This window comes from Aquarana catesbeiana, linkage group LG03 (assembly GCF_042186555.1).
Source record: "Aquarana catesbeiana isolate 2022-GZ linkage group LG03, ASM4218655v1, whole genome shotgun sequence".
NCBI lineage: Eukaryota > Metazoa > Chordata > Amphibia > Anura > Ranidae > Aquarana > Aquarana catesbeiana.
Genome location: NC_133326.1, coordinates 436315105 through 436339320, shown reverse-complemented (window position 1 = coordinate 436339320; position 24216 = coordinate 436315105). Strand labels below are relative to the sequence as shown.

At 43.9% G+C, this 24216-nt stretch overlaps 1 protein-coding gene across 1 annotated transcript in view; it reads right to left on the bottom strand.

Moving 5' to 3' along the window:
* UBE2B (ubiquitin conjugating enzyme E2 B) overlaps window positions 1-24216 on the bottom strand; it is a 177161-nt gene that overhangs the window by 55691 nt on the left and 97254 nt on the right. Inside the window, exons 2-3 of the mRNA XM_073620790.1 lie at window positions 13452-13532; window positions 12275-12300 (exon numbers count right to left, since the gene is read on the bottom strand). Of these exons, the coding sequence (XP_073476891.1) occupies window positions 12275-12300; window positions 13452-13532 (107 nt within the window). The remainder of the gene's footprint in view (window positions 1-12274; window positions 12301-13451; window positions 13533-24216) is intronic.

Genomic DNA, 24216 nt, shown 5'->3' with positions numbered 1-24216 from the left:
GCGATGGAGCTGGATTTTGTGCTTGGATGAGCGGAGCTCTCAGGGAAAGCCGCCGCTCACAGCGCCATCTTGGCCACGCCCCCCGTGCTGTCGCATTTTAGCACTTCAATACCGGGCCAATTCTGACACTTTGCTCCTACATGTAAAAATCATCATTTTTTTGCTAGAAAATTACATAGAACCCCCAAACATTATATATGTTTTTTTAGCAAAGACCCTAGAGAATACAATGGCGGTTGTTGCAACTTTTTATCTCACACAGTATTTGCGCAGGAATTTTTCGAACGCGTTTTTTTGGGGGAAAAAAACTGTTTTGTGTTTAAAAAAAAAAAACAAAACAGTAAAGTTAGCCCAATGTTTTTGCATTTTGTGAAAGATGAAGTTACGCCGAGTAAATAGATACCTAACATGTCACGCTTCAAAATTGCACACGCTCGTAGAATGGCGCCAATGTTCGGTACTTAAAAATCCCCATAGGCGACGCTTGAAATTTTTTTACTGGTTACATGTTTTGAGTTACAGAGGAGGCCTAGGGCCAAAATTATTGCTCTCGCTCCAACGTTCGCGGCGATACCTCACATGTATGGTTTGAACACCGTTTTCATATGTGGGCGGGACTTACGCATGCGTTCGCTTCTGCGTGCGAGCACACGGGGACAGCGGCGCTTTAAAAAAAATGTTTTTTTTTTTATTGTTAATTATATTTTATTTTTTTTTATTTTGACACTTTTTTGGAAAAAAAAAAAAAAAATTGATCACTTTTATTCCTATTACAAGGAATGTAAACATCCCTTGTAATAGCAATATGACATGTCAGGTGCTCTTAATAGTGAGATATGGGGTCAATAAGACCCCATATCTCACCACTAGGCTGGGAAGCCTGAAATACAAAAAAATAAATAAAACGATCGCCGCTTCCCAGCCGAAGCGGCGCCGTTTTTTTGAATGGAGAGGCCGGGCGTGACGTCATAACATCGCGCCCGGCCTCCGACGATCATAGAGACTCCGGGGACCATCTGGTCCGCCAGAAATCTCTATGATCTACATCCGGCGCCGGCGGGTCCACTCTCCGCCTCACCGATCGTAACGGTGAGTCGGAGCAAGCACCGGAGGGCGGCGGGAGGGGGGGGGACGTCCCCTCTCGCCTCCCATAGGAACAATCAAGCGGCGGAACGGCCGCTATGATCATTCCTATGGTGTAGAGATTCGCCGGCTGAAACCGGCAATATCTGAATGATGTCTGTAACTACAGGCATCATTCAGATATACCCGCCCAAAGCCCAGGACGTCATATAACATCCGTGGGCTGGAAGTGGTTAAACGACAATTGCGCGGTCGTGCGACGTTGTACCCAAACAAAATTGAGGTCCTTTTTTCCCCCACAAATAGAGCTTTCTTTTGGTGGTATTTGATCACCTCTGCGGTTTTTATTTTTTGCGCTATAAACAAAATAAGAGCGACAATTTTGAAAAAAAACACAATATTTTTTACTTTTTGCTATAATAAATAGCCCAATTTTAAAAAAAAAAAAAACTAATTTTTTCCTCAGTTTCGGCCGATACGTATTCTTCTACATATTTTTGGTAAAAAAAAAAAAAAAATCGCAATAAGCGTATATTGATTGGTTTGCGCAAAAGTTATAGCGTCTATAAAATACGGGATAGATTTATGGCATTTTTTTAAAAAAAAAAATATTTTTTTTTTTTTAACTAGTAATAGCGGCGATCGCAATTTTTTTCGTGATTGCGACATTATGGCGGACACATCGGACACTTTTGACACATTTTTGGGACCATTCACATTTATACAGCGATCAATGCTATAAAATTGCATTGATTACTGTGTAAATGTGACAGGCAGTGAAGGGGTTAACCACTAGGGGGCAAAGAGGGGTTAAATGTGTTTCCTAGGGAATGCTTCTAACTGTAGGGGGAGGGGACGCACAAGGGGAGGAGACCGATCTGTGTTCCTCCGTTCTGGGAACACAGATCCCTCTCTTCTGAGCTGACAGGACGTGGATCTCTGTGTTAACACACAGAGATCCACGGTCCGGCCCGGTTAATGGGCAATCGCGGGTGCCAGGCGGACATCGCTGCCGCCGGGCACACGCACCGGGTCCCGAGCAATGCGGCGCGCGCCCCCTAGGCGGCCGGGAACCCGAGGCCGTCATATGACGTCCACCCAGGATGGGAGATCCCATCTGTGGACGTCATATTACTATGGCTGGGTAGGGAAGTGGTTAAAAAGCTTTGGGCCTATGTCCATTGCTGCGCTCATGGATTATGGATTTTCTAACAAACAGGCCCTGTTTACATTGTTCACGCACAACTGTACTCCCATACATGCATCTAATACTATAGTGAAGTTTGCTGATGACATCACTTTAGTGGGACTCATACAAGATAATGATGAGAGAGCTTAAAGGCCGGAAATTCAACATTTGGTTGAGTGGTGTAGAGAAAATGATTTAATATTTAATACGGAAAAAACTAAAGAAATAATAGTGGATTATAGGAGATCAAGAAAGATCAATCATTGCCCAGTTTATACAGGTGGTGAGGAGGTGGACACTATTACATTTTTGGGAGTGCATATTACAAGGGAGTTGTCATGGTCTCAAAATACTTTTTTTTTTACTGGAAAAAAAAGCGCAGCAGAGACTGTTTTTCCTTCGGAGACTGAAGCAGGCTGGATTGCCCTTAAGGCTTCTGGTCAATTTCTATCATTGTACCATTGAGAGTATTCTTCTCCACTGCGCTGTAGTCTGGTATTCCAGCTGCAGGGCGGAGGATAAGAAGTGCCTGTTTCGTGTGGTGAAAACAGCAGAGCGTATCATAGGAACAGAGCTACCGAATTTGGACACAGCATATACCAGCTGATTAAAAAAGCGTGAAAAAACCATAAGTATTGATCCAACCCACCCAGGTTACAGTGCGTTTGACCCATTGCCATCAGGGAAGATATAGAACACATAAAACGCACACTAATCGCTTAAAGGATAGTTTTTTTCCCTAGGGCCGTATTATCCATAATCCCATCAGGTACAGTGTTTTAGAAATTTTATGTGGAATTCTAATATTCTTTTATCATTTTTAAATAACATTTTATATTTTGATATATTTAAATAGATATGTGGGCATGTGCTAGGAGTATTTATGTGTGGTTTTGTTGAGAAGTGTTTTATTGCTGCTGTAAAGAGTACCCGGAAAAATTTTGTTGTATGTATACAATGACAATAAAGTATATATATCTAAAAGTGATCAAAAAAAAAAAAAAAAAAAAAAAAAAAAAGAAACTGTCAAAATAGAAAAATAAAAAAAAAATAAAACACATTTAAAAAGTGCCCCCGTCCCCGTGCGCAGAAGCGAACGCATACATAGGTCATGCCCACATATGTAAACGACGCTCAAATCACACATGTGAGGTATTGCTGCGAACATTAGAGCGAGAGCAATAATTCTAGCGCTAGCGCTGCCTATGGGGATTTACTGAAGTTTGGCACCGTTCCACGAGTGTGAGCAATTTCAAAGCGTGACATGTTCGGTATCCATTTACTCAGCATAACATCATCTTTCACATTGTGCAAAAAAATAGGGCCAACTTTACTGTCTTGTTTTTTTTTAATGCATGAAACTTTTTTTGGTGGGGGGGAGAAACTAACACGTTTGAAAAATGACTGCTCAAATACTGTGCAAGATAAAAAGTTGTAACGGCCACCATTTTATTTCCTAGGGTCTCTGCTAAAAAAAAAAAAAAAAAAAAAAAAAAAACATATATAACATTTGGAGGTTCTGAGTAATTTTCTAGCAAAAAAATTATGATTTTTACATGTAGGAGCGAAGTGTCAGAATTGGCCTGGGTAGCATATGGTTAACCAGTTGCCGACTGCCGCACGCTGATGTACGTCGGCAGAATGTCAAGTGCAGGAATAAGGGCTTACCTGTACGTCCCTGCCGGTCAGAATAGCTTCAGAAGCGATCCGTGCTGAGGGGGAGGCCACCGATTCATGGCCACCCCCTCGCGATCGCTCCTGGCGAATAGAATGCTTCCTCTGCTTCTGTAATGTAAACAGAAGCGGAGCTAGTGATGTCATCTGTAATGTAAACAGAAGCGGAGCTAGTGATGTCATCGCTCCTCATGAAGCCTTTTCGTTCCGGCTTCCGAGGAGAGAAGACATCCAAGTAAGTGCACCAACACTACACTTACAGTAGAACACGCAGGCACACTAATCACCCCCTAATCATCCCCCGATCAACCCCCTGTCACAGTGACACCAATAGCAGTTTTTTTTTACCGATTACTGCATTGGTGTCATTTGTGACTGTTATAAGTGGTAGGGCAGTTAGTGCTAGGCCCCTTTAGGTCTAGGGTACCCCCTAACAAAGATTTAACCCCTTGATCACCCCCCAGTTAACCCCTGTCGCCAGTGTCACTAAGCGATCTTTTTTCTGATCGTCCTATTAGTGTCACAGGTGACGCTAGTTAGCCAGGTAAGTATTTAGGTTCAGTGTCAGGTTTTTAAAGCGTCAGGTACCCCCATATACAACCTAGTAAAGGTTTTAACCCCCTGATTGCCCCCTAGTTAACATTTTCACCAGTGATCACCGTATAACTGTTACGGGTGATGCTGGTTAGTTTTTTATAGTGTCAGGGCACCCGCCGTTTAATACCTAATAATGGTTTAGCCCACTGATCACCCGGTGGGTGATATAAGTTAGGTTTTAGGGTCAGATAGGGTCTGCGTTGCCCCAGGCAGCATCAGGTTAGTGCCAGTACCGCTAACACCCACGCACGCAGCATACACCTCCCTTAGTGGTATAGTATCTGAACGGATCAATAGCTGATCAGATCTATACTAGTGTCCCCAGCAATTTAGGGCTCCCAAAAATGCAGTGTTAGCGGGATCAACCCAGACACCTGCTAGCACCTGCGTTTTGCCCCTCCGCCCAGCCCAGCCCACCCAAGTGCAGTATCGATCGATCACTGTCACTTACAAAACACTAAACACATAACTGCAACGTTCGCAGAGTCAGGCCTGATCCCTGCAATTGCCAACAGTTTTTTTGGTAGCAGTTCAAGCTGGCGAGGTTGCAAGCACCAGTAGTGTCCTGCTGCCACCAAGAAGACAAAGACAGGCCCGCCGAGCCCATAGTGTCCTTCCTGCTTGCATTTGCCAACCCTAATTGGGAACCCACCACTTCTGCAGCATCCGTACTTCCCCCATTCACTGGCAAACCCGGCATTCAGGTGGAAACAGTTGATTTTACATCACTTGATTTTTATTCGCTGTTTTTCATCGAAGATCTCTATAGATCTATTGTGGACCAAAGCAATTTGTATGCTGGTCAATACATCGCCACTAATCCCCAGTCCTCCCTTGCCAGAGATTGGAAACTAATTACGGTTTCCGAATTTAAGATCATTCTGGGCCTATCCCTCCTCATGGGCATAACCAAAAAGAGTGAGTTGCGTTCATATTGGTCCACTGACCCAATTCACCATATGCCCGTGTTCTCTGCCTCCATGACCAGGGCACAATGTGAGCAGATCTTGCGGTTCATGCACTTCAACAACAATGAACTCTGTCGTCCTCGTGGAGACCCTGGATACGATCGGATCTACAAAATTCCGCTCCTAATAAACAACTTCAACTTCAACCAACGTTTTGCACACTTGTTTACTCCCCATCAAGTTATCTGCGTTGAGTCCCTGATTAAGTTTTCTGGCCGCTTGTCATTCAACCAATATCTTCCCAGCAAGCGTGCCAGATATGGGGTCAAGATGTATAAGCTCTGTAACAGGGCCACAGGCTATACATGTAGTTTTATGGTTTACGAGGGAAGAGATAGTCACAAAGAGCCGACAAACTGCCCTAACTACATAGGAAGCGCTGGCAAGATTGTGTGGGACTTGGTGTCACCCTTATTCGGAAAGGGGTACCACTTGTACGTGGACAATTACTACATGAGCGTGCCACTTTTTAGTCACTTGTTTGATCATCAGATTGGAGCATGTGGCACAGTGCAATCTAATCGGCTTTCCCCAGCGGCTTGTAGATTCCTGCCTTAGGCTCTTAGGAGAGATGGAGAGAGCCTGCTTGAAGTGTAATAACTTGCTCGCTATGAAGTGGAGGGATAATAAGAATGTTTTCAATCTTATCTCCTTTCATGCAGACACGATGGTCCAAATTACTACGGCAACTGGTGTTGTGGAGAAACCCCTCTGTGTCCACGAATATAACCAAAATATGGGAGGGGTGGACCTCAACGACCAGTTGTTGATGCCATACCTAGTTGCCCATAAGGCCAGACGCTGGTATAAAAAAGTGTCTGTATACTTATTTCAATTGGCTTTGCTGAACGCTCATGTGCTATACACAGAGCTTCAGGATGGACTGGATCCTTCCTTAAATTCCAGGAAGAGATCGTCAGAGGCCTTCTGTTTCCAGACGGTGCTCCACCTCACCTTCCCAATCCAAATGCAGTAAGCCGACTGCATGAGAGGCATTTTCTTTATATCCTCCCGAGTACCTCTACCCAACGAGCCCCCCAAAGAAAATGTCGTGTCTGTAGAAAGCGCGCAACACCCGCTATTATTTTCTCTCCTGTCCTGACAATCCTGGTCTTTGCATTGGTGAATGTTTTGAGCGCTACTATACACTAGTTGAGTTTTAGCGTAGGGTACAGCATTGCACAGACTAGGCACACTTTCACAGGGACTCCCCCCCCCCCCCCTGCTCTCGCGCAAAGGCAAACGCAAGCGTCGGTTTAGTGTCATATTTAAACAGCAATTGCACCAAGCATGTGAGGTATCACCGCGAAGGTCAGATCGAGGGCAGTAATTTTAGCAGTAGACCTCCTCCATAAATCTAAAGTGGTAACCTGTAAAGGCGTTTAAATGCTTTTAAAAATGTATGTAGTTTGTCGGCGCTGCACGTTTGTGCGCAATTTTAAAGCATGTCGTGTTTGGTATCCATGTGCTCGGACTAAGATCATCTTTTTAATTCCATCAAACATTGGGCAATAGTGTGTTTTAGTGCATTAAAATTAAAAAAGTTTTTAAATTAGGGGCCAAAAAACAAGATTGCACCCAGTAAATTTAAATCAGTCTCAACCATACCGCCTGTACCCACATTGATTCCCCTGGTAGGCATGTATCAATGCCGAAAGGCTTTATGCAAAACTTGTAAATTCGTCCAAAATGGACAGAAATCCTTCACCACTAAGGGTAAGACTTATGTATTGAAGGAATTCTTCAATTGCTCATCTGACTTCGTTATCTATGGCCCAAGTTGTCCTTGCGGCCTAATGTATGTAGGCCGGACAATTAGGGCCTTAAGACAGAGGTTCGGCGAACACAGAAGACTTGTTGAGGGAGGTACGGACCCCCATAGTGTCCCAAAACATTTTGCCATGGCCCACCAGAGCTCTACGGTTGGCCTCAGGGTTTGGGTCATTGAACAGATTCCGAGGTTCCTCCCAGCCCCCCGAGAGATTCAAGAAGCTTTGTGCTTGTGAGACCTACTGGATCTATACTTTGGATGTACTCTCGCCAGGGGGTATAAACGAGAGTATTGAGATTGCCACAATCTTATAAATATATTATCTGGTGCTATAATTTTTGTTCTCCAGCCCTGCTCTTACATATTTTAACTACCTAATCTATATTACAGGTCGGTCCCCTCTTTGCTTTTATATGTGGGTGGTGTAAATATTGACTATATATTGCCCTCTACATTCAAAATTGATCTTGTGTTCTCCTTGCCCTTCTTTTCCCTTTACTGTATTGCCCACATAAGCTACAAGTCATATATGACCCATATGTACATACTGGATTTTTATCATGAGCGCTTCCATGCCCCCTGTGTATATCCATGCATAGGTTATACATGGAGGCAACTCATCATGAATGTACATATGTATATTGTTGTTCTTGACCGTACTGTTGAGGCTTTTATTACTGTTTTTATACTGCTGTTTTTAATCATTTTTTATTGTTAATGATTTTCTGAAATATATGCATGTATAGGTATATCTTACATATACATTTTCTACTATTCGTGTGTTCATATTAGTTTGTATAATTTTTATAGACATAAATACCCCCAGATGTGTGCATATTTAATTAGACTGGATATAGTGTTTTTACTTTGGCCACAACCCCTCCCCTCCTCCCCCCCTCGTCCTTCTTAAGCCAACACCACGATCCATCTGTAGCTTGACAAAGGAGCGCGGCTACAGTGACATCGTAGCCCGTACGCTCAAGAAACGCATCGCTTACCAGTGACTTCACAGCTCCGCGCCTACCTTCCACCAGCGTTCCAGGCCTCGCTTTGAATTCCATCACCACCGCGGCCGGCTCTAGCGGTGTACAGCAAGCCACACGCACGGTAGCCAGCAGAGACGTCTGTGACTGATCTGACAGATCCCTCTTATGATGGATCATCTTTTCACTTTTACCACACGCTGTCTTTTATTCATCGAAATGTGAGTTGTTTGCACATTGTTTTTTTTAATAAATTAGTTTACATACTACACCCAGAGGCGCCTTCCCCCTTGTGTTTTTTAAAAAAAATGTATGTTTGGGGGTTCAAAGCAATTTTCTTGCAAAAAAAAAATATTTTTTCATGTAAACAAAAAGTGTCAGAAAGGGCTTTGTCTTCAAGTGGTTAGAAGAGTGGGTGATGTGTGACATAAGCTTCTAAATGTTGTGCATAAAATGCCAGGACAGTTCAACCCCCCCCCCCCCCAAATGACACCATTTTGGAAAGTAGACACCCCAAGCTATTTGCGGAGAGGCATGTCGAGTCCATGGAATATTTTATATTTTGACACAAGTTGTGGGAAAAACTGAGTTACTTACCGGTAACATCCTTTTCCAGGAGTCTTTCAGGACAGCACCATAGAGAGACCTTGGCTCCTCCCATCTCAGGAAACACCGCCTTAGATTTCAAGATTTAAGCCCCACCGTCCCCTCAGTTCTTCAAGAGTACCTCCGGCCAGCTGGGGATACACAAGAACACGTCATACTAACTTTTATCTTACCTGACGGTCTCGTGCGATGAGTTCTTCAGGAGTATCCAATAATTTGAGTGGGTACCAGTGCTGTCCTGAAAGACTCCTGGAAAAGGATGTTACTGGTAAGTAACTCCGTTTTTCCCCATTCCGTCTTTCAGGACAGCACCATAGAGAGGATAAGCGAGCACCTTACCTTAGGGTGGGACTACTGCCTGCAGTACTTTACGCCCAAAAGCCTGGTCTTTTGCTGACAGCAGGTCCAATCTGTAGTGCTTCACGTACGTGTCAAACCTGGACCACGTTGCAGCCCTACAGATCTGCTCTGGAGGAGCACCAGCCCACTCTGCTTGAGAAGTCGCCACTGCCCTGGTGGAATGTGCCTTAATGCCTTCAGGGGGCTCCAACTCCCTGACTACATAAGCCTGAATAATGGCTAACCTTAACCATCTGGCTATTGTACGCCTAGAGGCTTTGAATCCTTTCTTGCCCCCCCCTTAGCAGTGTCTCCCCACTGGAGGGACACCAGAACTGAGGGGCCAGTGGGGCTTAAATCATGAAATCTAAGGTGGTGTTTCCTGAGATGGGAGGAGCCAAGGTCTCTCTATGGTGCTGTCCTGAAAGACGGAATGGGGAAAAAGACCATTTTTTTTTTTTTTTTGCACAAAGTTGTCACTAAATGATATATTGCTCAAACATGCCATGGGCATATGTGAAATTACACCTCAAAATACATTCTGTTGCTTCTCCTGAGTACGGGGATACCACATGTGTGAGACTTTTTGGGAGCCTAGTCGCGTATGGTACCCCGAAAACCAAGCACCACCTTCAGGCTTTCTAAGGGTGTATACATTTTTGATTTCACTCCTCACTACCTATCACAGTTTCGGAGGCCATGGAATGCCCAGATGGCACAAAACCCCCCAAATGACCCCATTTTGGAAAGTAGACACTCCAGCCATTTGCTGAGAGGTATGGTGAATGTTTTGCAGATCTCGCTTTTTGTCACAAAGTTTTGAAAACTGAAAAAAGAAAAATGAAGAATACATTTTTATTTTCTTTCTTAATTTTCAAAAACAAATGAGAGCTGCAAAATGGTCCAGCCAAATGGTCCGGGGCTGAAGTGGTTAAAGTAGAACTATGAGCATTTTTTTTTTTACCATTTTGGAAAGAGTAAGGGAGGGTTATAACCCCCGTCAGTCAATCACCCATTGGGGAGATTTACCTTCACTTCCTGTCCCACAACTAAAACATGAAGTGAGAGAAAATCCCTGCAAATTAAAAAGGAATCCCTTGGGCCCCCAGGTGTCCCTATTGGAAGATTTCCCCTCCAATACTTTTCCTATTGGTCACCACCATCGTTGGGCTGACAGCTCACCTACACCAGCTGGACACCTTCTCCCTGGACGGACGTTTTCAGGTCTGGACTGTTCACCCCGGCGACTCCGGTCTTTTCGGCTCTGGCTCCCACTGGACGGACAGCTTGCTCCGCAGGCTTCCTCAGGACGGCTTGAACCCTCTCTTCTCCCAGTCACAGAGTGCTGCTCTCGTTGCACTGTCCCGGTGTCTCCCACCTGTGGCCACACACTGTCACCCCAACCCATGCTGTGAGTGCCATCGATGTTTTTATATTATTGTTTTCAATAAACTGTACTACATTATGCCTGCCTGGCACCTTTCTACCCCCACCTATTTTAGTAAAAGTCTAATGGGTGCTCTAACTCATATCCACTCTGTCCAAAACTTAAAAAAAAAAAAAAAAAAAAAAAAAAAAAAGCTGTGCCTCTAGTTATACTTTAATAAAGGCAAGCATGAGACGGGTCACTGAAAAACACCAGTCTTATAATATACACTTCTAAGAAATATTTTGACAGCGATGTAATAAAACAGTTGGTTTACATTTTTTCAGAAACGTCAAGTCCAGGTTTAACAAAGAAAAATTAGGAACGGCATATTTATATTATAGAAAAACCCAGGCAAACTGCTAAATACACAGTTGAATGCACATTCTTTTCATACCACACAGCCAGACAGGAGACAACATAATTGCTAATTAAGCAATTTATCTTCCTGGTTCAGTAAATCTGCCCCAGGGAGAAGTAACGTTGACAAACTGGAGCTAAATGACATGGCTGCTTAGCATAAAGGAAACCTGTAATGAGACACGCACAAATTGGCGACCTTTGCTGAAATCCTGAAAATGTAAGTTGACTGGCTGCAAAGATGACCCTCGACTTCAATCATTTTTTAGTCAAGCACATCAAGGTCAGACGGCCCTGTCAGTTTACATTATCCCCCAACTCAGTGACTCAAAGACTCAAGTAAAAGGGTCATGACAACCTAGTAACGAAGGTTTTAAGAGGTCAACATAAGCAACCGTTATACAAAAAAAAAAAAAAATACACTAGAAGAAGTTGGACTTCATAGGTGCCTAACAATATACATAGAACATACAAATTTATTCACAAAATATAAAAAGTACAATGCATTAATGCCACACATGGCCCATTTACAGATCCCCAACGTATTGACATTAAAAAAACACATATTTTACAGTATAATGTTGGCTTTCCCATCCTACTCTGAGAATATATACATCCTTTGTTGTAGTCACATCAGACGACTTCAAGATCCTAGATGACAGTAGTGAGGGGATCTCGACAGTATGTCATGACGCTTTTTATGAGTTCCAAATATCCCACTTTCTCAGGCTCTGTGAAACACTTGGAGGGGTCTCACGAGGGATCCCTTCAAAATAATAAAAAAAAAACTATACCTTTCTATTAGCCTTCTTCTATTGCACCACAATAGATAGTGAGTGATCCTTAAGCCCCATACACACTATCAGATTTTCTGCTGATTTTTGTCTTCAGATTTACCAAAACCATGTAGTGCAAGGGCCTGCCTGATTACATACAAATTGAAACTCCTAAGGTTTGACCTCATATTATATGGTTTTGGTAAATCTGAAGGAAAAAAAAAATCAGCAGAAAATCTGATAGTTTCTGTCTTCCCTAAAGCCCCATACACACTATGTCACAACATTTCACCATCCAATAAACCATCTTGTAGTATACAGTATGTGCTTCCCCAGGTAAGGAGGGGCAGGGATGGAAAAAGAGTCAAGCGAAATGGTCCCGAAAATCTGGTAACTAACATTTTAAGAGGTAAATATAAGCAACCTGTTTTTCTCCTAGCAGATTTATTTTAGTTGATGTTTAAGTTGCACTGCAGTCATCACACAGTTATAGGAAACTTACCATCCTCAAATGGTGTTCCTTCAGGTCTAGAAAAAAAATGGAATGGAATATACAGTGTAAGTTAAAATGTGTATAGCACCACCATTTATAAGGCTAAAAAATCATGTTGCATTCTGCTAGTTTACAAGAGTACGACCACTCACCATGCAGTTTCTTCAAATAAAGACCATTTCATTCCATGCACACAAAAACAAAAAGGATAGTAACACATATGCCATTTACTGGGGAATTTGCAAAATGTAACTGAAAATATTTTTTACTAGTTCGTTAATAATAAGCATAACTGTATGTATATTTAATTTTGACTTTAACTGATTTATACACCCTTTTAATTTATGTATACAAGCTTTGCTTTACAAATAAACATTTACTACACCTACAATGTTAGGGTTTGTTAAAGAGAACAGCAGAACTTTTGGGCTCTTATCTAAATGAAACCTCAGTCACAGCCATACAGGGAGAGGAGAGGGAGAGGAGTCATGTTTTTTTACTTTTCTGTCAAAGTCAGCTTGATTTATCAAGCTCCTTAAACTGAGGCTTGTTAGAACAGTTGGGCAAACTGTGCGTACAGATTTAACTCAGACATAAGTACATTATATTAATATAAATAAAACACAAAGCTTTGCAGAACATGTTCACATGCATTGTGATATGTGGTGCCAGTGTGAACAAGCCCTTAAGTAGGCTGTAAGGGATGAAGGTTTTTTACCATTCATGCATTCTAGGCATGAAGGAAAAAAAACCTTCAGTGCAGCTCCCCCCTCGGCCCCCTTTATACTTACCTGAGCCCAATCTCAATCCAGCAATGTGCACAAGAGCAGTGTCTCTCCCTCATTGGCTGAGACACAGCAGCGAGAGCCATTGGCCAGTGAGGAGGGAGCGAGACTGTCATGCTCTGTGTGTCCCTTAGACACACAGAGGCAGCTCAGGAGCAAGCACGCAAGAGTGCCCCCAGAGCAAGCAGCTTGCTATAGGGGCACGTGACAAGGGGAGGGGCCAGAAGTACCAGTGGGGGACCTGAATAGAGGAGACTCTGGGCTGCTCTGTGCAAAACCATTGCACAGAGCTGGTAAGTATGATGTGTTCATAATTTAAAAAAAAAAAAAATTGTACATTTAGAACCACTTTAAAAGTATAGCAGCCAAGTTGTCAGTTGAAGGAGATCTAACAAACATACCCAAAAATGACTGCATTCCAGACCATAATATTATTTTCAGATGGTGCACCACTGACGCCAACAGGAGGATCTTCCTGTAATCTGTAAAAAGGCAAACATTATTTAAGAGGTTATGAAAATTAAATTCTACATAGAGAGAGGAGAGAGAGAGAGAGATGCACCATCAATGCATCTAGTGCACCACTTGTCACTTTCCCCCCTCCCTCTCTTAAATGTCCCCCAAACTGTGTGGAAAACAAAACAAGAACACACAACACTATTTTTTGTGAAGTTTTCAGCACAGGTGCATGATACCACAGGAGTCCTCTTCTCATGGCTATGCAGTCCTAAGGCAGAGAGCAGAACTGAGGTGCTGACATTAGCGCCACTCTCAGGACCATTACACACAGCACTGGTGATACCCCCAAGACTGAGAACATCATGTAGCAAAAAAGGTAAAGGTAAACTGAGGGACAAGCTAATCAGAATTGAAGGTGAGTATTGTAACCAGAGCCCGGAGTTGGGAATTTATGTATGTAAACCCTGATAAGCAACTTCTCTAATTTGTCCCTTTTTGGTTTGTTAAATATACCTTTAAAAGTGTTTTGCATATTTGCAAGTTAAAGCGGAGTTCCAGTCTTTTATTTTTATTAAAAGTCAGTAGCTACAAAAAAAAAAAAAAAAGTGTAGCTGCTGACTTTTAATAAACACACTTACCTGTCACACGATCCAGTTATCCTGCCGCCCAAACCTTCGGTTCTCTTACTCGCCTCTCCCCAGCGCCAGCATCACAAGTGTGGGTACCTGGCTGTGACAGATGCGCCTCCTCAATGGCCAGGCAATGTTCTGGGACCTGTGACGTGTCCCAGAAGATTGCAGGGAGGGAGGGCGAGAGAACTTCCGCTCTAGTCGCCTAGGCAGCCTGAGCAGAAGTGGGAGCTGGGTACCTGTCAAAACTAGGTATCCACTCAACCCCTAAAAAAATGACATGCCAAAATGCGGCATGCAAGGGGGGTGAGGAGTCCATAAAGCTGACCTTCAGTCATTTTTTCATCTTTCCATCTATTAAATCTTCTGCCCTTGTTGTTTTAACTTTGGATAGTAAAACATTTTTTATCTGCAAGTAAATACCTTATACAGCCCACTTCCTGTTTGTCTGGTAAAAAGCCTAGGCTTATGACATCATGCACAGCTCTCTCTCTCTCTTGTGAGAGTTTGCCAGAAAGGGAGGGGGGTGAGTCATAAGAGGGCCAATGAGAGATGCAGAGCTGGAAGTGTGCCTCTGTGTAAATACAGGAAGTGAAGAGGCAGCAGCTTCAGCTGCCCACAGTTAAAATGTATGCAGCCAGACTCAGTGGAGGGAGATTTCTGCAGTATACTTGCCAAGTACAGAATCACAGTATATATAAAAAAATATGCAAAGTGGTTGGAGGGAAGCTTCAGAATGGCAAAGATGTTTTTATTAAAAATTATGTGAGCAGACTGCAGTTCCTCTTTAATGCAGAACTTCCACTTTGGGTGGAACTCCGCTTTAAACTCTTGTTCCCTTGGGGTTTCTTAACACAGGCTGAGTACAAAGAACAGGATGCCAAGGATTCCAATCAGTGGCCATCAGGGACACCAATCAGTGCCATCTATCAGTGCCCATCATTACCCATCATTGACGCCTATTAGTGCCCATCACTGCACTAATATATTACCAATATAATATACTAATATTATATTGTGTTGCAGATTAGTGCCTCATCAGTGCCCATTAGTGAAGGAGAAAAATTACTTATTTACAAAGATTTTATAACTGAAACGAAAAAAAACAAACTTTAATTTAATCAGCAGTGATTAAATACCACCAAAAGAAAGCTCTATTTGTGGGAAAAAAGTAATAAGTTTTATTTGGGGGGCGTGGCCTGACTGCACAGGAAGATGGACGCTTAGGAGACTAGCTCCCGCTGCTTCACAGCCTCTCCGCTCCAGGGAAGCATCATATCACAGTCCCAGACACACAACGATGGGGACAGCCTCGAGGACCTCCTCCACCTCACGCTCACCGAGAAGACAACAGCAGAGCGGAATGAGCCAGAGTATCCCCAAACTGTTCCGCACTCAGAGAACCAATATGGCGGCGTCCCGCCAGAGTCCCACACAGACCTCAGCACCGCCACCGCCCAGAGCGACATCTAGTCTTCTCACCTCAGAATCCGGCGCTCACACAACGCTCACTCAGCAACACCCGAGCCTCCTGGACCTTAGAGCGGTGGCTGCAGACATCAAAGATACTCTGTCAGCGGCCATAGCAGACCTGTGCCTTGACATCTGCGCCATCACTGACAGAGTACAAGATGTGGAGAAAACTACAGCCCAGCATCACACGGTCCTCCGCAGAGTGACCACTCACAATACCCACACACTTCATAGTTACATAGTAGGTGAGGTTGAAAAAAGACACAAGTCCATCAAGTCCAACCTATATGTGATTATGTGTCAGTATTACATTGTATATCCCTGTATGTTGCGGTCATTCAGGTGCTTATCTAATAGTTTCTTTAAGCTATCGATGCTCCCCGCTGAGACCACTGCCTGTGGAAGGGAATTCCACATCCTTGCCGCTTTTACAGTAAAGAACCCTCTACGTAGTTTAAGGTTAAATCTCTTTTCTTCTAATTTTAATGAGTGGCCACGAGTCTTGTTAAACTCTCTTCTGTGAAAAAGTTTTATTTCTATTGTGGGGTCACCAGTACGGTATTTGTATATTGAAATCATATCCCCTCTCAAGCGTCTCTTCTCCAGAGAGAATAAGTTCAGTGCTTGCAACCTTTCCTCATAACTAAGATCCTCCAGACCCTTTATTAGTTTTGTTGCCCTTCTTTGTACTCGCTCCATTTCCAGTACATCCTTCCGGAGGACTGGTGCATAGAACTGGACAGCATACTCTAGGTGCGGCCGGACCAGAGTCTTGTAGAGTGGGAGAATGATCGTTTTATCTCTGGAGTTGATCCCCTTTGTAACGCATGCCAATATTCTGTTTGCTTTGTTAGCAGCAGCTTGGCATTGCATGCCATTGCTGAGCCTATAATCTACTAGGATCCCCAGGTCCTTTTCCATCCTAGATTCCCCCAGAGGTTCTCCCCCCAGTGTATAGATTGCATTCATATTTTTGCTACCCAAATGCATTATTTTACATTTTTCTACATGGATTCTCATTTGCCATGTAGTTGCCCACCCCATTAATTTGTTCAGATATTTTTGCAAGGTTTCCACATCCTGCAGGGAAGTTATTGCCCTGCTTAGCTTAGTATCGTCTGCAAATACAGAAATTGAACTGTTTATCCCATCCTCCAGGTCGTTTATGAACAAATTAAATAGGATTGGTCCCAGCACAGAACCCTGGGGAACCCCAATACCCACCCCTGACCATTCCGAGTACTCCCCATTTATCACCACCCTCTGAACTTTCCCTGGTAGCCAGTTTTCAATCCATGTACTCACCCTATGGTCCATGCCAACGGACCTTATTTTGTACAGTAAACGTTTATGGGGAACGGTGTCAAATGCTTTTGCAAAATCCAGATACACCACGTCTACGGGCCTTTTTTTAACTAGATGGCAACTCACCTCCTCATAGAAGGTTAGTAGACTGGTTTGGCAAGAACGATTCTTCATGAATCCATGCTGATTACTGCTAATGAGCAATTGAGGGACCTCCAGAGACATATGGAGGATTTAGATAATAGGGGCAGAAGACACAACCTGCGTGTCAGAGGACTTCCAGAAACAGTAGAAACTGACCAGCTTCCTGCCACCATTACAGCTACGTTTAACAATCTATTAGACAGGCCAGCGCAGACCAACATAGATATGGAGCGCATTCACCGTGCACTCAGACCCAAAGGCAGAGAGAATGACCCCCCCAGAGATGTAGTGTGCTTCCTGGTGGACTACAAACTGAAGGAAGATATATTCCGCAAGGCGAGAAATAGGATCCAACTCACACATGGGGGCTCAGAGATACACATATACCAAGATCTTTCTGGCATTACCTTACAAAACAGAAGAGACCTGAAACCACTCCTGGACACTTTGCGCCAAAAGCATACCATACAGGTGGAAATTCCCCTTCAGTCTTTCTGCTACCTGCTACAGCCGCACATCATTACTGAGAGTACCCGAAGAACTACCATCTTTTTGCGACGACATGGGCATCCCTATGATGGAAGTCCCGAATTGGCACGCCGAATTCCACCATCCCTCCACCCAGGAGAGATCAACACCATGAAGAACCCATGAAGCGCAAGACACCAGATACCACAGACACAGATCAGCATCAGACACTAGAGGACACTGCAACGGCACCAGCCCATCCGACTCTCCGCGCCCACGAAGAGCCAGACATGATTTTGGCCCGAACCACGACCGCTCACCACCAAGCTGAACAAAAAATCACCCTGACCGCAAAAAAATTATGTTAGTTGTATAAAGCCGCAAACACACAGGCGGACTTTTCGACCGGACTTGGCCGACGGACTTTCAACAGACTTTTGACGGACTTCCGACTGACTTTTTAACAAACGGACTTGCCTACACACCAACCCCCCCAATTCCAACGAATTCGTACATGATGACGTACACCGGACTAAAATAAGGAAATTGATAGCCAGTAGCCAATAGCTGCCCTAGCGTTGGTTTTTGTTAGTCGGACTAGCATACAGACGAGCGGATTTCTGGGTCCGGCGGAGTTATGACGTAAAGATTTGAAGCATGTTCCAAATCTAAAGTCCGTCAGATTTTCGACTGGAAAAGTCCGCTGAAGCCCACACACATTCGGATTGTCTGCCGGACTCGGTCCGTCGGACCAGTCCAGTTGAAAAGTCCGACCGTGTGTACGCTGCATAACTCTTTCTTTTATCTCAGTTACAACAGGTTAAAATTTTTAGGTTACTTTTAAGCACATGCTTTTTTTGGATGGACAGCTTCCCTCATCCGCAACCGCGACCTCTGGGACGGGTCGTTTATACAGGATAGGTAAGAAGCTCACTCTCACTCTTGTGGGTTCAGATGTCCCATCAATTAAGAGAATCTGCTTATCTTCTACCATCTAACAGAGTCAATGAATCCCACAATACAATGCCTTTTTACCTTGCTAGTTGAGAGACTTCAATTCCTCTACTACCATCATCTTGTTAGTTTTGACACTGGGTTTGTTTTTTGTTTTGCCCAAACAAGTCAATGTGATTTTAGCCGCTAAACATATGATGGTGCTCCTGCTCTACAAATGTGAAAAATGTAATCATCCTCCTGTAAAAGACTCAACGCCATGCATAATATAAGAAAAGAGTATGTTTGGAGGGTTTGCAACTGTTAGTTAGCCAGGGCTTCTCTACTGCCAATCACCCCTCTAGCTTGCTCCGTATGTCTTTTTCTGTTTAGGAGACCCCCCTGCCGTAAGATCGCTTTACCCCAGCGGGTTCGCCTCACATGGCACAATACCCACTTAGCATCCCTCCCACTCTATAAATAATTTGCCCACTTGGGGATGATAATGGCGGTGGAGGAGACTCAGGCTGGCTCATACTATTACCTATGTTTGACCTGTACCACACGCAAATTATTGATTATCAGGGCACAATTCATATTCATATATTACCCAGATTCATGAGGACATCTCATCCAAGCTAGAGGGAAACCTATTTTTTTTTTTTTTTTTTTACCACTTCAGCGAAATTTTTTCTAAGAGACGTTGTTTCAACTTTAACAAAATCAAAAACTAGCCCATCTCTTTTTTTCACATCATTGTGGCTAATATACAAATTATCTTTATTTATTCAAAAGCTTCTTAATTAGAAAAGAAATAAAAGCAACAAAATTCTCCAGCCGAGCGGAAATTGCACATAGTGTTTGTACAAACTACAGTGATGTCTGCTGCCATCTCCCCCCTTCCATCCCCCTCAACCCCCCCCCCCCAACACCCCACCCACCTCCACCCCCCCCTCCCCCCAAATACACACCACCCACACAACCTAAATTCTATTGCACCTCACTAGCTCATTCATACTCCAGCCATAACTTCCATATACTTTTGTATTTCTTTAAATTACCTCTCCTTCTATACCAGAATTCCTCCTTAATGATCATATCCTTGACCTCTCTTCTCCATTCTCCTACCGTTGGGGGTTCTTTCGCCTGCCACTTCCGTGCTATAATTTTCCTACCCTGGAACAAACATCTTATAATTGCAGTTTGAGTGTCCTTCAGCATATCGTTTTTCTCAAATAAACTCAGAAGGCAGGTTCGGGCCTCCATTACCAGTGAAGATCTAAATACTACATTGATTTCCTCCACTAGTTTTTCCCAGTATCTATATAACTTGGGGCATCGCCAGAACATATGTATCAGGTCGCCTCTCCCGTCTCCACAACGCTGACAATTCGCACCCTGCCTCTTTCCAAACCTAAATAGTTTTTCTGGTGTATAGTAGAGTCTATAAATCAGATACAGATGGGAGACCCCTTGTGATGGTGACAAAGATACCCTTGGACCCAGTGCCAAGTTAAACTTCCATTGTTCCTCTGTTATTATGCCGATCTCTTCCCCCCATTTGTTTCTCCTCTTGGGCTCCACCTCCCCCTCCTGCCCCGCCTTGGTTATACTCCTGTACATTTCTGAAATCAGCCCTCTAGATCCCTTGCTGTTTACCAATTTCCTTAATAAGGGCATTTCACTCCACTCTATCTCTTTGCCCTTAAATTGCGCCTTCAGGGCATGTCTCACCTGCAAGTAGCCAAAAAACAAGCTATTGGGCACTGCAAATTCCTCTCTTAACTTTTGGAACAATTTCATCCTCCCTGCTCTGTACAACTGCCTCAGACGGTGGATACCCTTCCTATCCCATTCTTCTATTTTCCCCATCACACTGAGCTCCTTCAGATTTTTGTTGTTCCATAGCGGGGAAAACTCAGAGAACCCCGAATATCCTAGTACGGCCTTTACCATCTTCCAGCTTCTGATCTTTAACAGAGTTGTGGGGCAGCTATGTCCAAAGGATTCGGCCTCCACCTCTGTGTCATAACTGATGTTACTCATCCATAGGTTATCTCTTCCTGACCTTTCTTCAGACACATTGCTGCCTCTCATAAACTGTATTTGGGCTGCTAAGAAATAGCTCCAGGGGTCTGGCAGCGCCAGGCCTCCCTCATCCGCCGCAGCGTCTTCAGACCTATCCTTGCCACACCATTTTTCCAGATTAATTCCCTGAACAGACTATCCAGCCTCCTAAACCAACGCCTTGGAATCCAGACAGGGGAATTATGTAATATAAATAAAATTTGTGGCATCCATATCATTTTTATAAGATTACATCTACCGGCGACCGAGAGAGGAAGACCACCCCACACCCGACTCTTCTGCTTTAATTTTACCAATAATGGTACTACATTGCCTGTTATGTACTGCCCTGGGTCTTTTGTTATATTTACCCCCAAGTATCTCATTTGATTTACAATTTTTAATGAACTCACCTGTCTAGGGAGAGGATTTACCAGGGGATCTATCGGCAATAGAGCCGATTTATCCCAGTTAATCTTCAAACCCGAGAAATGCCCAAATTCTTTAATTAGCTTCATGGCTGCTAGCAAGGAGGCTTGTGTATCTCCCAGGAATAACAGGATGTCGTCCGCATACATAGCGACTTTCTCCTCTGCACCCCTACTTTTGAAACCCTGGATTTCCTGTGACATTCTCAGAGCGGTTGCCAAAGGCTCCAGTGCGAGGGCGAAGAGCAGGGGCGACAATGGGCACCCCTGTCTTGTCCCCCTCCCCAACTGGAACCACTCAGAGCACTCACCATTGACTCTAACTCTAGCTCTCGGATTATCATATAATAGCCTCAGCCATTTCACAAAGTTAGGGCCGAATTTAAGCTCTGCCAGTACCTTGCACAAATAATGCCACTCAAGGCTATCAAATGCCTTGACCGCATCTAAAGATAATATAGCCCTATTGCCTCCCTTCTCCATAGGTACTTGTATGTTACTATACATTCGCCTAATATTCATACTCACCGATCTATCCGGAATGAAACCAGTTTGATCCGCGTGTATTACTCTAGAAATTATTTTTTTTAACCTGTTTGCTAGAACTTTAGCCAGAATCTTGACATCCGTGCATAAAAGTGAGATTGGTCTGTATGAGGCAGCATCTAACGGGTTCTTCCCCTCTTTTAACAAAATTATGATCGTAGCTTCTGTCATAGACATGGGTAATTTACCTTCCAACACGGCCCCATTCAAAACTTCTACTAATTTTGGGAGCAAGACCTCCCCATATTTTTTATACAGTTCTGCAGACAAACCGTCAGGTCCTGGCGCTTTTTGATTCGCCATTTCCTTTACCACTTTTTGTATCTCCACCAGTGTCAACGGGGCTTCCAGGGTATCTCTTTCCTCTCTGGCTAGAGGAACTATTTTCAGTTTTTCAAAGAACTCCCACATCTCCCCTTCTACATCTAACTGTGGGGCCTTATACAGATCTTCATAATAATCTTTGAACACCTCCACCATACCATGAGTATGCCTTATAGTGCTCCCGTCCCTATCCCACACCGCCGGTATCGTGGAGGAGGGGCCATTTGCCCTAGCTATTAATGCCAAAGTTCTACCCACCATTTCCCCTTCACCAAAAAAATTTTGTTTCTGAAACATTCTACTCTTTTCCTCTTTCTCCAGGATTAATTTTCTATATTCCTCCTGACCCTCTACCCAAGCCTCATATCTAACTGTGGTAGGCTCCTCCAAATATCTAGCTTCTACCTCCCTCACCTTTTCCCTTATTCTTTGTTCCTTAACTTGTGCTTTCTTCTTGACATAGGAGATTTTCTGTATAAGGACCCCTCTAAGGAACGCCTTCAAAGCATCCCAAGTTGTACCTATCGGGGCAGACCCTTGATTCAGATTTATGAACTCTTTCCGGTTGCTAATGATTCCTCCATCGTCCTCGATCACTTCAAGCCAAAAGGGGTTCAATTTCCACTCCCCTCGTCCAGTATTCCACCCCATTTTCACTGAAAAAACCACTGGAGAGTGATCTGAGAGCCCCCTAAGATCATAATCTATCCCTTCCACCATTTTCAGAGCTTCCTCGTTACAGAGTACCAAATCTATCCTGGAGAGAGTGCATGCGTCCTTGAGTGGCATGAATATTGCCTTTCGCCCGGATGCCACCTCCTCCAGACATCCACCCATCCCACTTCCTCACAAAATTGGAGAAGCGGGCCCCTAGATGTCCCTCCAGGAGCCAACCCTGTCGGGAATCTATCTAAACGGTTATCTATAGCCATATTGAAATCCCCCATTACTATGACAGGTACCCCTGGTTTGTCCGCTAAAAAACTTATCAGTTTGTTAAGTATCTCTGTTTTAAATGGTGGAGGAATATATACACCTGCAAGAATACAATCCCGCCCCTCAATATTGCAATAGAGAAAAACGTATCGACCATACTTGTCCAGTTTACTCTGTCTACAGGTGGTCTACTGGTGTTTATCAGCACACTCACTCCTCTTGAATACGAGGTATAGGTTGAGTGGAACTGCTATTGATAGCCCCTATTCCTTAGAATGTTAACCGAACCCCTGTCTAAATGAGTCTCCTGGAGACAGAGTATCCTGACATCCCTTATTCTGGCCATAGAAAAAATTGCTAGTTTCTTGCATGCATCTTTCACCCCCCGCACATTCCACGAACATACCTTCACACAATTAAGTGTTCCTGACATTGCCCTCGTATCTATTTTTGTGCCTGCCATCACCTATTCCTATATCTTAACTCAAAATAATACTCAATTTCCAACACAATTGTGATTAATTTTTGAAATTTTAGTGCTATTACTTTTTGTGTGACTTCAATACTACCCCCTTCACTCCACTCTACCCCCCTATCTCCCCCCCTCTCCCCAAACCACCATTCACACGTCCTCGCCCCCACACCCTCCCAAACCCCCCCCCCCCCCCATCCCATCCCCCCCCTCCCCCACCGACCAAACCTTGGGCCCTTCCCACCGAGCTTCTAAAGTGACCGTGATTAAACCTTTAAACCTGGGTATACCACCTTCCTCCTCTTGCGTTGCAACCCGAACCTTTATAAGAGGGGGATTACCCCCAACATACTTAATATGTGTAAATATAAAAAATTTTTCATAACTGCTACTCCCTTAAACCCACACGACTAAACCATATATCCCTACTACACCAACTGAGAGAAGGATGGGAGGGGAAAAAAGGAAAGGGGGAGGGGGGGGGAAGAGAGGAGAGGGAAAAAAAAAAAAAAAAAGAGAGAGGCAAAGAGCCCTCACATTCCGATCTCCTACTCCCTCCCCCCCTCTCCCTGGGGCCCCTCACCTGGCCGCAGCCTTCCCTCATACTTTTCCAATCATGAAAACACTTCTGCAGGAGCATTAAAAAATTTCACCTCTCCATTTGCTATTACCCGTAAACGAGCTGGATACAGCAGCGCATAACTGAATCTATGCCGCTGTAAGCTTCGCTTACATTCTACAAACTTCACTCTCTGTCTCTGCAGCTCAGGAGAGAAATCTAGATACAAAGATATTCTTGCACCATTGTACAGGATATTTTTCATCTCCCTCGCTCTCTGGAGAATAGTCACTTTGTTTCTGAAAAACAAAATTTTAACTATGAGTGGCCTTGGCTGACCCCCTGGATGTGGAACCCTCGGGGCGATTCTGTGTGCTCGCTCAATAGCAAACATTTTGGAGAAAGCGTCCTTACCAAACATGT